Source organism: Teleopsis dalmanni, chromosome 2 (assembly GCF_002237135.1).
Source record: "Teleopsis dalmanni isolate 2A chromosome 2, ASM223713v2, whole genome shotgun sequence".
Taxonomy (NCBI): domain Eukaryota; kingdom Metazoa; phylum Arthropoda; class Insecta; order Diptera; family Diopsidae; genus Teleopsis; species Teleopsis dalmanni.
Genome location: NC_051847.1, coordinates 236,194,446 through 236,209,235, shown reverse-complemented (window position 1 = coordinate 236,209,235; position 14,790 = coordinate 236,194,446). Strand labels below are relative to the sequence as shown.

Sequence of the window (14,790 nt, the reverse complement as noted above, 5' to 3'; positions counted from 1 at the left end):
TTCAGCAATACTTACATGTCCCATACGAAGAGGCGTTAATATGAGTTCTCTTTCTTTAGCGAGAAATTCAATATTTACAATGCCAGTTTCACTCAGAGTAAAATCGTAATAACCGCTACCCTGTGCAATTGGTATATGTTCACGATGCTGTTTAGCCATAAATATACTAACATGATCAGATAAAAACAGTGTACTATTCACAGCCATAAAGCTTATTTCATTTGTTATTGATGGCGTATGAAGTTTTTGAGTTTTATGCTAAAATAAATAAAAATTCAATTAATACCAAAATAAAATAAATATTAAAATAAAAATAAGGTATAGATAGAAGATATAGATATAAATAATATTGTTTTTAAAAGTTATATTACGCTCAGAATATTCAGTTGTATGTTTAGCACATTTCCAATCATAATTATAACTACATATATTAATTATACATATATATATATATATTTATTTTTTTAGCTTACATTTGTGGCTGCAAAGACCGGCGTTTCGGCACGTATATTAAAGTGATTCAGTATGCCTGGTATATAATTTGTAACATCACCACGTATGCGGAAATTTGGCACTGGTTCCGGAAATGTTGTAACAAATAAATCTTTACTCGGTATAGGTACACCTTTAATAAACTCTATTACAGCATTTCGACGATAATGCAATGTTGAATCAGAGTGGAAACGTTCATCACCAACAGCGAACTTCCAATCAATAAGCAGCGATGAAATATTCATTAATCTACGGTTTTGCGCATCTTGTACTTCAATTTCTATTTCGAATTTTTCATCGCGATCTTTGAGATGTAGAAGCGAAAGCTTCATTTGCATAGGACACGTTGGACGCAGTTTCTCAGTGGCATATAAATTAAGAAAACGTGGAGCAACACAATGTATCTCAGTCAAAATTTTGGATGTGTAAGGTATGAAATTCTTTGGCACTAATTTATTAAAAATCTTGAAATCAAGAGTCGTACTACCGATTTTAGTACATAAAATATTATAAGCATATATAGCATTTGAAGATTCAACATCGAGTTCATTGATTTTCGCCACACTCTGATCATATTCAGTCTCCTTGACTAACTCAGCTTCTAATGTAAAAATGCGTTGTTGACCATTCATATAAATAATGTTACGCGACGCACCAATAGGTAAGACAATTTCATTTGATGTAGGATTGAGTATATCAAGTTTGTCGAAAACACTCAACGTAACTTCTTCTTTCAATAATTTATCCTGAAACTGATATGAGATCTTTAAATGCGTTAAACCTGTTGCTGTTGCCCGCAAATGTATAACTTGACAAACAAGTGTCATATGTTCTTTTTTCCAATCAACGTCTTCTACTTGGAAAATTTTATTACTGAACTCTAAATCAAAATCTATCATATCACATGTGGTAAAGGGCACATAAGTGCCATTAACGAACGTATGAAGAGCTAAATGTATACGTACGAAATCATCTAATGCAGTTTCAAAATTATATTTAACAATTTGTAATTTGACCGGTGGCATGAAAAATATATCCGCTTGTCGTATTATTTTAGGATTCTTTGTTAATGCAACTTTTATGCTACCGCGGCTTCGTAATACAGTGCCTGCATAGTAAGCATCTAAATGTCGCTTTCTATCTGTGTCACGTATAATTGTTGTGGCCAAACCATTCTGTGTAATTTGTATATCACGGGAGTTTTGAGATTGCCAAATATAAAAGCCATCACCACCGTTTGCCTCAAATTGAATTTGTTGAATCTTATTGACCTGTGGATCGAATGGTAAAATTACAGTGCTCGGTACCAGCACTAAGTTGTCATAAATATGCATTTCAGCAACAACGCTTAACTGAAAGTAAATCAAAGTTAATAATACTTAACAAACTAAATAATGAAATTAGTTTAACCTGCTTAAATTGTCCAGAAACAGTTACAGTGCCCTTATGCAATGCTTCACCGTACAAACGACTACCATTAGTATTTTCTTGCTTAATTTCAAAATTTCGACTGCTCAACTCTGATACCACACTATACTTTGAACCAAGTGTTAACTTTTTATCATCACTACAATAAAGTAAAACAAAATTTTACACAACAACATATACAATATATATATATATATATTACAATTTACCTCGTGTATAGATCAAAAGCAATTATGTGCATTTCTCCTGCAACGGTTATCCAATTGTTAAAAGGTAAGAGTGTTACACCCAATCTAAAAGGTCTTGCCACAGTAAGTCTTGCACTTGGTGCAGATGATTTTGTTATAGAGTTATCACCAGAGAAGTTATTGTCAAGTGGAGCATTGCGATCACGTAACACTACAACGGTACGACCGAGCTTAAGGCCCGTTGCCTTGGCGTCATCTATACTAGCTACCGTATTATCGTCAATTTCCAAATAATACTGATTATTCAAAGAAATTTCTTGTAATTTTCCCATTTTCAGTTGTAAAATACGGAAGTTAATTGTATCGCCAGTTAACATATGAACTTCAGATGGTTCTAATATGATATTCGCCAAAACACTAATAAACACTTCAATTTTGTTCACATGACGGTATTCTTCATGCGGTAGACTAACTGTCACCTTAAAATTTAAAATAAATAAATGAGCAATTTTTATAATGGAATAAATCACTGAATTACCTTAGCAGTGCCAGTATTTATTCCTTCCAGTAATACCATATAGCCTTTCATACGCTGCACTTCAAACTTCTCTAAGGATGATGGCACTTCATGATATTCACTTTCGCTAAACGATAAGAAACGCAACGCAGGCAGCCAACCTTTACTTTTGCTAGTAATTGAAGAGATTTCCCAATTAAATTCTACACCCTCTAAAGTTGTGAACGCATTGCCTTGAGAATCTTCGGCACGTAATTCAAAAGTTTCTGGCGCCTCCTCCAAGTATAATTGACGTGTCGTTGTGTGTACACCAAGCTTATCAATAACATCAATAATAACATCACAACGCAATGTGGCATCAGTGGACAATGACTCGGCTAAAACAATCGCTGTATTTCGCCGACGCTCCCGTGACACCACAGTAACAGTTGCACGATGAGAACATTCCTCGCTATCGTCATAAAGTGGTGTTATCAGTATCAAGTCCTGCCTCGATGAAGTCCTATTTAATTAATAACATAGTAACATTTGTTTAATATTCAAAAATTAAAGCTTTCAAAAGGTTTTAAGGTTATGTAGTTAAGCACCAACAGCCGGCAATAGCAACAACAATTTCTCACCATTTGAAACAGCCTTTTTCAATAACTTCCAATGTAAAATTTATGGATATTTTATCAAATATTGGTAATAGAACACGCGGATAATTTAATTTTGTGCTTTCAACATTGTTTATAGTTATAAAACTAAACAAAAACAATAAAAGAAATACTTTTAATCTGCACATTTCGCGCCTTTCCTTATTCACACCTTCAACGCAAAAAGTCAAATGAAGACTCTCGCAAACAATTTGACAATTAGGGTTGCCAACGTTGCTATAAGCATGGTTTTGAAGTATACATCGAAAGCGTTGACGCGAAATAATCGTTCGTGATTCGCAGCACAATATTCGTTCGAAATTCGCAGCGAATATTCGTTCGTGATTCGCAACAAAATATTCGCTCGAAATTTTCTACGAAACATTCACTTTCTTCCGCATGTTAGTTTTAATGTCTTGTTGAGAGCATAAAATTGGTTATAATATATATTATCATAGTGGTTATGCATATATTCATCGTAATAAAGGCAATATTATATATGCTAAAATAAATACAAAATCATATTTAAATCAAATATTTCATTATCAATGCTTATTTTATATGTTTATTAATATTTTTATAGTTTTCGAAAGCGCAAAATAAATATATATTAAGTTTTTAAATATAATTTGTTTAGTCATTTTTATAATTCAATATATATTATTTTTTATATATATATTATTATTTATATATATTATTATTATTTATTAATTATTCTTAAGCGTATGTTAATACTGAACCGAAACATTATTTAACTAAAATTTGTATTTTCGATTGAAAAAACATTAAAATCACACAATTTCATTAATAAAAATTTTCAAATGAAATTATATTAATATTGAATTAAAAATTAAATAAAATGTCGTGCACAAAATTGACAACATGCTATTTTCATCCATTATGGTTGACATCATCTATTTTAGTTTTTTAAATGATTCACCTTTGCATAAAGGTACATTAAGTGAATGAAATAAGTTTTGGCACTGAGCTATAAATAGTTTTACTTTTTAATAGGTTTTTTTTTAAAAAACTTATATGGCATTTACACAGTCATTTGAAAGTGTTTACATTCGTTGTTTTTCATTTGTTCTAATTTAAAACAGCTGATTTGGCAATGTGCTTGTTAATTTGATTTTTGGTCTGTGCCAAAAAAATGTTGGATGAAGGTAAAAGATATCTTCAAACATTAGAATATAAACTAAAAACTTATTTTTAGTTTCGACTAAATTTTTTGGATTTATTGTGTATTATTAAACCTGAAATACATCAGCTGTTCAATGTCAGTTTTATAATTTTGTAAAAAAAATTATCTAAAATAGTTCATTTCTGTTTTATATCATCATAATTATTTATTTCATATACTCTACCATTTACGAATAATTTCGAGATATATATGAGAAGTAAATATTCGCAGTTTCGTACAGAAAATTCTGTTTATTAAAAAAAAAACATGTGGTGTTGAGCTCGGTCAGAATTACACTTAATATTTCTTACAGAAGAATTGAAAAAAAATTTTCATTGCAATTTAATTGTATATATATTAAATGATAAAAAAAATTTATTAGCCTGTTCAAGCTACACCATTAATTGCAATAATTGTAATATATTTCAATACATGGCATTAAATATGATACACAATAAATATCATGTTATATTATATTAGATTTATTGCCAATAAAAGGCAGTTTTATTTGTATTTTGTTAGAATGAAGCACCGAACATACTTAATAATAATATTAAACAGACCTTAATATTATCAAAACTTCTTTTTGACATTTGCCATATTTGTTTACATTTGGCACGGTACTAATGCGCTTTTCATTTAAAATTAATTATTTTCTTTTCAATTTGAACCAAAATGTAATATTTTGGAAGGCGAAAAATGATTAATTACTAAACGAATAGTTAAATAAAACAATTGTAGGTCTAATCAAACATAATACATAATCTAAACATAGTTTAATAAAAATATGGAAAATTTAAAGTGAAATTTTGCTGTTTATTTGTAGGCAACTATATTGATATTTATGGGCGTGTGCGAGTTAGGCTAAGTTGATGCTAAACCAAATGGGACATTTTTTGGGATTTTTTGCACTGCACACATTACCCATTTATCAACATGTATCGACACATCACTACATTATCGGCACAACTTAGAATTTCCCTCATTTAGAACGCAACTTAGCCTAACTCGCACACGACCTATATATATTGATATATATATATACATATTGATAAAATAATACTATTCACGAAACTATCTAAGTTTAAGCAACTCATATTTATTTAAAATTATAATAAACAACTGCATGAGTTTTTTGTGTCAATATCTTTTCTATTAACTGTCCTATTTTTCTATTATAACAACAATAATAGAACAATAACTGTTCTGTCAATTCTAATCTTGTTGGAATGTGAAGGAAAATATAATCGAAAGAAACTGGAAAAAAATATTTATTCTAGCACATCATATAATATAACCGACAGCAGATTAGTCAGATGCAGAAGTGATTACAATCATAAAAATAACAAAAAAAAGTGTAATAATTTTTATGAGTTTAATAAACGACCTAAGCTCAGTGAAAATCAAAAAACTTATTGATAAAAATTTACAAAATAATATTTACAGAATCCGTTCGGCAACACATTGTGGAAGGTAAACTGATTTACTATTGTGAATATAATTAAATTTGACAGATACGATGAGTGGTTGTTCTTGACGGATTTTTAAGTTATTCTACCAGCTGTATTTTGTTTAAGGGCTACAAACGCTAAGAAATATACAAAATTTATATTATTTTTTGTGGAGTTTTATTTTATATATTTATTTTAAGATGGTAAATGTTATGAAAGGAGTGTTAGTTAAATGGTGAGTGAATATATCATAGTTTTATTAAATCTGCGTAACTTGTAAGAAATGCTTGATATTTGTTTATGTTTTGAATTGTAAACTGTAACAAATAAATGTTACAATAATTTCATATATTTTGTGTATTTCGTTACGCTGATTGCTTAACTTAAGCTTGAATAAAGTATTTACATTAAAATTACCGATGACATGTAAGCAATGAATGTTTTACCATTTGTCTTCCCACCAAATCTTATAGTGGTTTTAGCTCATTGCACCTTGATATGTTTTTGTCTAGGAAATATACGAATCACCTTCGAACCGATTTCTTTTTAAGGTCCTTCTCTGCTACAGCAAAATCTTAGAGGTTTAACATTTGTTTTATGCATTGAAAAATATCATTAAGCATGTGCATTTATTATAAATGTGTCTAATGTATTTGATTTTTTCCAGTGATCCGGCTATGAAACAATTTCTGCTACATTTAGATGAAACTTTATCATTGGGCTGCAAATTCATAATCCAAGACTTAGATGATAATCACCTATTCATATCAACTGAAATCGTCGAAACTCTGCAAGCACGCATTGATGACCTAATGGATCGCATTAATGTATCAGTGCATGATAAGTAAAAAATAAACTCCATAACACCTAACTCCATATACCTTCAATATCCATATCCACAACAAAATTTAATAATAACTTGTAATTAATTTGTCACTCGATATGTCCAACAACAAGTCATTTAACCTCATTACGGAAACAGCAAAACAACGTACTCTATATGCAGCCACATCCAATGCAACACCAAAAACAGCACAGCAAAAGGATTTAGAGGAAGATATATCGAACCACAAGTCAGTTTCCATTATGTCGAAGAAAACTTCTAAGTTGCGAGATAATAATGGAAAACAAAAGAAAAGTAAAAAGCGTAAGAGAGCACACCAAAAACTTCGAATGAACTTTCAACAATTTCTAGATAGCGAAAAACGTTGTTGTAGTGAGTATGCTCTAATTTACATGCAAGCTGCAGCACCAGCTCCAAAGGTTCCACCTCGTAAATATTGTGCTGTGTGTGGCTACTATTCTAATTATACCTGTACTGTGTGCAGCACTCGCTTTTGTAGTGTTCCATGCATGCAGATCCATCAGAACACACGTTGTGCTGCTCCTAACAGCAGCTTTTGCTGTATGAATCAGACAGCAAATTTAGTTGACTAGTATTCATCAAATATGGGAAATGTTTATATATTTTATTTCATTTTATTTTATTTTCTTTTAATTATAAATACTAAAGTCTCAAACTCATATATTGCTCTTGCAAAATGGTAAGTGAACGTAACAAATAATATATATTTTTTAATGTTAATTTTTTCTTGCCGAGAGTGACGCGTCTTTATAACGAAATATATATTTTTTTATTATATTCTTATTTATTTACTTTATGAATCTATAATTACTTCTTGTGTTTATACAAATAAATTTCAAAAAACAATAAAAAATATATTTATATCAAAATAAAACTTACTTGATTTGTTTTACTTGCCTCCATAATTATTGCGGAATTGATAACAAATAATTTTGGAAAATATTTTAAAATTGATTTTCTAATGGAATATGTTATAAGCAGACACTGATGGGCCCCGCAATTCTGTCCGGTGAAGAGAATTGCTTTCTTTAAACGAACTGTAGCTACTGGTTAAGGTGCGTTGATAGCTGAGTTTCAAATTTGGGAGGACCCGAGTTCGATTCCTGGTAGTTGTAGTTTCAAAAAATTATTTACGAATAATTAAATACAAGAATTATTTCCAAGACCACTGATGATAGGTAATTGGTAATACTCGAAACAGCTATATGGTCAGCCAAAAATTCAATTAATTAAAATATAAAAGGAATTTTTGTTGTTGTAATTCACTACTGTTCGAAAAACCTTTTTAAAAAATTATTTATGTTAATGAAATTAAAATTTGGTTGATACAAGCTGAAATATGTATCTTATGAAATAGCTTGTTTGATCACATTTTACATATAAAACACATAATAAATATTTCAAAGCTTGGTAATTTCCCTTATGGGAAATTTATTTTTAAGCTATTTTTCGCCTTAAATCATTTGATTTATTTATAATAAATTAATTTATATAAAAGCTTTTTGTATGATAAATTATCCTCATTATCGGCCTAAATGAGACAAGTGAAAACGTGGTATAAGAACGTTGTAGAGATGTCGTCTGTTTAACAAAGTTTTGACTATATTCATTCATTAATAAGAATAAAGTTACAGTTTAATAATCTAAATAACAAAATCAACTTATAAAACTCATAATGAGTATTATTAAATCTGATATAAAATAGGTTACATCTTAGCTTTAAGATGGGTACAAAGAATGTATCGCAAACAATTTATAAAACAAGGGCAGTTATTGCTACCCATAGTCGAGATGAGCGGAGGTAATTCAAGTTGTAGTGGTCGACCTGAATAAAATAGTTAGAAAAGGAGCTCGTTGATTATAGAAGCACTGGTTGGCCAAGTACCATAAATCAAAAAACAAGTTATATTCATTTTTTCAAAAAACTTGTTAATAATATTATTACCTTTTGTTTAAAATTTATGCTCTTATAAATGCCTTAAAAATTTCCTACCATAAAATATATCACGTAGGTATTAATAGATTTATTATATATTATTAAATATAATATATCTCATAATCAATCATTTTTGGCATTGGTTTCGACTATGGAATGAATGTAAGGCCACATGTGGTTCCTTGACAACTTAACACATAACATTATTTATGTTAAAATGCAAAAATCCACAAAAGTTAATATGAATTTTATTAATTCTAATAATATATAATATAATATATATATAATATAATACATATATAGTATAATAAATATATATAATAATAATAATATATAAATAATATATATAATAATATGAATTTTATAAATATTTTAGTCTTCAATCTACGGTTGAAAACCAAGTTAAAAATCTGATTAGAACAACCAATCAACGCGGTTGTCACTTAATTTGAATTTTATTCACAATAGTAGACAGGTTTACTTTCTGCAACGTGCTGCCAAACGGATTCGATATATATTACTTCGTCAAAATATTGTTAAACAGTGAAATACAGTACAGTAATGTAGTTAAAAATTAAATATTGCGTTGATATTTAATAAATCTAACATATGTATGAAATAAAAACAGAAATATTGAAATGTGCAATCGAAACTTCATTTATAATGTAACAAATCTAGTCTGGCAATAACATCGTACAACATGGCAACACGGCAACACGGCGAGTTGGCAAGAAAGGAGAAAATTACAAAACAGAAGAAAAGAAGATGTCTGCTGCTAGTCGGAGAGTAGTTGAGTTGTTGACAATCCCGCGATTCGAACGGAAGCCCAAAGATAATTTGTAAACCATACATAAGTTCATAAATATTTTTAATTTAATAATTTTAGTTATATTTATATATATTACGATTAATAAAAACGTAACAATTGGTGTCAGAAGTGGGATTGTCAACAAACTGTGTTAAAAATGGTTAAATTGGCTGATTTAAAAATTCCACAATTGAAGAACGAGCTACAAGCACGTAATTTAGCTATTGATGGATCAAAGGCAAATTTACAAAGTCGACTACGCGATGCAATGGAGGCAGAGGGTATAGACGCAGACGAATTTGATTTCGAAGTTCCAGAAAGCTCCTCTAAGACAGAGTTAAAATCGACACAAGCAGATTCTTCACTAAAACTAGATACGAATGCGATATTAGCTGCCATTAAACAAATGAGTACAGAGAACTCAACAGCAATGTCACAAATGTCGGTTTAGCTGCGAGAAAATTCATCTCAAATGGAGGCACGATTTATGCAGCTGCAAGAACAGTTAACAAGTGATAATGCGCAAATACGCCAACAAGTGGAAAAGTTTGAAGATAAGCTACGGGATCTGAAGAGGGACGAAGAGGAGCTTAAATCCGAAGTGCTACAACTAAGCAGTCGTGTTCGTGATTTACAAGTACATAGCATAGCAGCACCAATATGCGCTCCAAAGCACAAAGCTCCAATGTTTGACGGAAGTGTCCCATTGCAAATATTTAAGCTTCAATTCGAAAAAACAGCGGTGGCTAATAATTGGAATACCGAAGATAAAGTAGCTGCGTTATTTATTTCGTTGAAAGGTTCCGCAGCAGAAATATTACAAACCATACCCCAGTATGAAAGAGAAAATTATGATACCTTGATGTCCGCATTAGAAAGGCGATTTGGAAGTCAACACAGGCAACAAATATACCAAATCGAACTACAAAATCGATGCCAAAACTCAGGTGAGACTCTCCAGAATTTCGCAGCTGATGTTGAGAGATTGGCACATTTAGCAAATGCAGATGCATCGGTAGACTATATCGAACGCGTAAAAATACAAAGCTTCATTAATGGTATACGAGACGTAGATACTAAACGTGCGGCACTTGTACTGCCTAAAAGAACATTCGCTGAAACGGTGTCACATGCGCTTACTCAAGAAACCGCATCACTTGCCACTAAGCCCATTCACAAGGTTCATAAAATGGAATTGGAAGAATCAGCAGTTGTAGAAAGAATTGTCACGGCAATTAAAGACACATTGGTGCCTTTTACCAAAACGACGGGTAAATGCTATAATTGTGGAAAACAGGGCCATTTTGCACGCAATTGTCGAGTTCAGCGAAACCGCTCTAATGCCGAACCAGCAAGAAGCAGCGCTGGAGATGAGGATAAGCAATTTAGTTTAACCCAACTCGTTAAACTAAAACGAACCAGTCCCAAGGGGCGGAAACTGGTTCCTACAACTATTGGCCCCACAGTATCAATCTCACAAATTAGTCGCCACAAAACAAATATTACAGTTAACGGAACTGTCAACGATCGTCCATTAATGCTAACTCTCGATACTGGTGCGTCGCATTCAATCATTCGCCGTAACATAATAAAGGGAAAGATAGAAACTTTGTCTGGTTACAAACTGCGAACAGCAACTGGAGAAGAAGCTACTATTGCTGGTAAAATGTCTTGCGAGACTCGGATGGGCACTATGGCGGTCAATCACACCTTTATTGTGGCCGACATCATGGACGACGTAATAATAGGACTGGACTTTATGTCTAAACACGGAGTGATGTTAGACTTAAAGAAGAAAATACTATCTTGCGGAAATATGGAAATGCCACTAAATACTGGATATGAAACTAGTGTAGAGGTCAAGGCGGTAACAGTTAACGACAATCAGAATATTCCACCAAAATCTGAAGCGGTTGTGTGGGCGAAAATGGCTGAAGGATGTGGGCCCTCCAACTTGTGGGTTGTAGAACCAACCAGCACCAATACCAATGTATTGGTGGGTAAAACGCTTGTTAAAACCAGAAGTGATGCGAGAATTCCAGTAAGAGTCTTGAATGAACTGAATACGCCAGTAACGCTTAAAAAGGGCGTAGTTATTGGACAATGTCATGCCGTGGAAGCGGTGATACTATGCGATGAGTCTCAAAACAAACCTGTCGCCATTCACCAGCAAATAAGTCCTGACCTTTTTTCGAGGTGTCTTGAAGATGTTAAAGGGAATGATAAAATGAAGGTCAAAAAGCTACTGCACAAATACTCTTCGATATTTGCTACTGAAGATAGCAAACCCGGAAGAACTGCCATCGTGAAGCATAGGATAGATACTGGCGGCGCGAAACCTATTCGGCAAACTCCACGTAGGGTCCCGCTTGCTAAACGAGAAGAGGCTAATCAAATAATAGATAAAATGCAGAAAAGTGGTGTAATTAAACCGTCAACGAGCCCGTGGAGCTCTCCAGTTGTACTAGTAAAGAAAAAGGACGGAACCACACGATTCTGCGTGGATTATCGGAAACTGAACGATATCACTAAAAAGGATAGCTATCCATTGCCTAGAATCGATGACACTTTAGACACACTATCTGGAGCGAAATGGTTTTCCACGTTAGATCTTCAAAGTGGTTATTGGCAAGTCGAAATTGAGGAGAAGGATCGTGAGAGGACGGCGTTCAGCATAGGCGATGGGCTATGGGAGTTCACAGTGATGCCGTTTGGATTATGTAATGCACCAGCAACGTTCGAGCGACTTATGGAGCAAGTGTTAAAGGGACTTCATTGGAAAACATGCCTGGTGTATCTCGACGATATTATTATCATGGGAAAAAGTGTTGATGACCACTTGAAAAATTTGGAGGAAGTCTTTCAACGAATCGCGGCAGCTGGATTACGCTTGAATCCCAGAAAATGCTCTTTGATGAAAACGCAAGTTACATATCTCGGACATAAAGTGACGACGTAAGGCATTCATACCGATGAGGAAAAGATAAATGCAGTGAAAGATTGGCCTAGACCAACAAACATACATGAATTGCGAAGTTTCCTTGGCCTATGCACCTACTACCGTCGATTTGTCCCAGGATTCGCCAATATAGCAAGAAGTCTGCATGAGCTTACTCAAAAGAATAGAACATTCATGTGGCAAAACGATCAAGAGAAAGCTTTTCAACAATTGAAGCAAGCTCTTTGTACAGCACCAATGCTAGCATATCCAGTACCAGGGCAGGAATTTATTTTAGACACCGATGCGAGCGCTTACGGAATTGGCGGTGTTCTTTCCCAGCTTATCGATGGTCAAGAAAAAGTGGTGGCATATTTTAGCAGGATTCTTGGAAAGCCAGAAAGAAATTATTGTGTAACTCGAAAAGAGCTGCTGGCGGTAGTGGAATGTGTAAAACACTTTCATAAGTACTTGTATGGTCAAAGATTTCGTTTGAGAACAGACCACGCAGCGTTGAGATGGTTATTACAATTTAAAAGCCCAGAAGGACAAATCGCTCGATGGATAGAAAGGCTACAGAACTATGATTTCAAAATAGAGCACCGGAAGGGTGTCCAACATGGAAATGCTGATGCGTTATCGCGACGACCTTGTCAGTTAGAGTGTAAACATTGCAGTAAAAATGAATTAAAGGAAGGAATCGTTGATATTCGTTTGACAAGTTTACAACCAGCAGAAGATTGGAACCCAACCAATATAAGAAGCAGTCAACTAAAAGATCCTGATCTTACAATGTTACTAAAGTCCAAAGAAGAGCGATCACGGCCAACCAAGGAGCAGATATCCTCCGAAACCCCCACTGCAAAGGCATATTGGGCACAATGGGACAGCATCCATCTAGTCAATGGGGTCCTTCACCGTAGTTGGGAAAGTGAAGATGGCAAGCGTTCTCGACTCCTAATTATCGTTCCGAAATCCAAAATTGCAAATGTGTTAGAAGAGTTTCACGATGGGCCAAGTGGAGGGCACCTTGGAATCACAAAAACTTTAGACAAGATCAAACAGCGGTTCTATTGGGTTGGTTGCCGTGAATCGGTAACGGAGTGGATTCGAAATTGCTCAAATTGTATGGCAGCAAAAGGTCCTAAGGTAAAAAGCCGAGGTAAGCTGCATCAATATAACGTTGGAGCACCATTTGACGAATGTTTTGCCATGTTCTGTAGCGGGCATATTCCTAATCCGTGATCTCTTGGGAACAAATATTTACTCGTTGTTATGGATTATTTTAGTAAGTGGCCAGAAGTATACGCTTTACCGAATCAAGAGGCAAAAACAGTAGCAGAAGTGTTTGTACAAAACTGGGTAACAAGATTCGGAGTCCCAATAGAGTTGCACTCCGACCAAGGTAGAAACTTCGAATCTACAATATTCCAAGAAATTTGTACAATGATGGGCATTAGAAAAACAAGGACAACGGCTCTGCATCCACAGTCAGACGGCATGGTAGAAAGATTCAATCGGACTCTAGAAGAACATTTGCGAAAAGTTATAAATAAATGCCAACGAAATTGGGACAAGCACATCCAAATGTTTTTGATGGCATATCGATCGGCTAAGCATGAGACAACGGGTCACACACCAGCGCGTGTGGTTTTTGGATCTGAATTGCGGCTTCCTTGCGACCTTAAGTTTGGAGCAACTAATGCGGTTGAGCACAGTGAAGAAAACTACTGCGATATGATGAAAAACGAAATGAATGAATTACACCAACAGGTAAGACAACACAGCCAGCTGATGAGTAATAAGATGAAAGATCGATTTGACCGAGCAGCAAATTCTGAGGGATTCGAAGAAGGCGACTTGGTGTTGCTATATAACCCCCAACGTAAGAAAGGTTTATCTACGAAATTACAAACATCTTGGGAAGGACCGTATATGATTATGAAACGGTTGAATGACGTCGTGTACCGTATCCAGCGTTATGGAACGACTTGTTGCAAAATGAAGGTAGTGCACCTGGAGAGGCTTGCTCCGTACGGCTCTAAAGGATTTGTGCCTGATCGGGTCGATCAGGCTTAAGTGGAAGGCAGTGTAACAAATCTAGTCTGGCAATAACATCGTACAACACGGCAACACGGCGAGTTGGCAAGAAAGAAGAAAATAACAAAACAGAAAAGAAGAAGATGTCTGCTGTCTAGTCGAAGAGTTGTAGTTGAGTTGTTGACAATCCCGCGATTCGAACGGAAGCCCAAAGATAATTTGTAAACCATACATAAGTTCATAAATATTTTTAATTTAATAATTTTAGTTATATTTATATATATTACGATTAATAAAAACGTAACAATA

At 33.7% G+C, this 14,790-nt stretch overlaps 3 protein-coding genes across 3 annotated transcripts in view; 2 read left to right on the top strand and 1 right to left on the bottom strand.

The window, feature by feature from the left end:
- LOC119677023 (nuclear pore membrane glycoprotein 210-like) overlaps positions 1-3,471 on the bottom strand; it is a 4,801-nt gene extending 1,330 nt beyond the window's left edge. Inside the window, exons 1-6 of the mRNA XM_038088290.1 lie at positions 3,246-3,471; positions 2,647-3,127; positions 2,130-2,587; positions 1,903-2,059; positions 474-1,844; positions 16-258 (exon numbers count right to left, since the gene is read on the bottom strand). Of these exons, the coding sequence (XP_037944218.1) occupies positions 16-258; positions 474-1,844; positions 1,903-2,059; positions 2,130-2,587; positions 2,647-3,127; positions 3,246-3,409 (2,874 nt within the window). The 5' untranslated portion in view covers positions 3,410-3,471. The remainder of the gene's footprint in view (positions 1-15; positions 259-473; positions 1,845-1,902; positions 2,060-2,129; positions 2,588-2,646; positions 3,128-3,245) is intronic.
- Positions 3,472-5,961: 2,490 nt separating this feature from the next.
- LOC119681632 (general transcription factor IIH subunit 5-like) lies at positions 5,962-6,754 on the top strand. Its single transcript, XM_038094875.1, has 2 exons — positions 5,962-6,129; positions 6,562-6,754. Exons 1-2 carry the CDS (start codon positions 6,095-6,097, stop codon positions 6,740-6,742), a joined length of 216 nt encoding a protein of 71 aa, XP_037950803.1. The 5' UTR covers positions 5,962-6,094; the 3' UTR covers positions 6,743-6,754.
- Positions 6,755-13,716: 6,962 nt separating this feature from the next.
- Positions 13,717-14,520, top strand: LOC119677022 (uncharacterized protein K02A2.6-like). The gene has a single exon (XM_038088289.1). The coding sequence runs from the start codon at positions 13,717-13,719 to the stop codon at positions 14,518-14,520; it is 804 nt and encodes a 267-aa protein (XP_037944217.1).
- Positions 14,521-14,790: the final 270 nt, after the last annotated feature.

What these genes read in the sequence shown, in the direction of transcription:
- LOC119677022 (XM_038088289.1), top strand. Translation starts at nt 13,717, where the DNA reads ATGGATTATTTTAGTAAGTGGCCAGAAGTATACGCTTTACCGAATCAA.
- LOC119681632 (XM_038094875.1), top strand. Translation starts at nt 6,095, where the DNA reads ATGGTAAATGTTATGAAAGGAGTGTTAGTTAAATG. An exon ending in AAAGGAGTGTTAGTTAAATG is followed by an intron (nt 6,130 to 6,561) that starts GTGAGTGAATAT and finishes GATTTTTTCCAG; the next exon opens with TGATCCGGCTATGAAACAAT.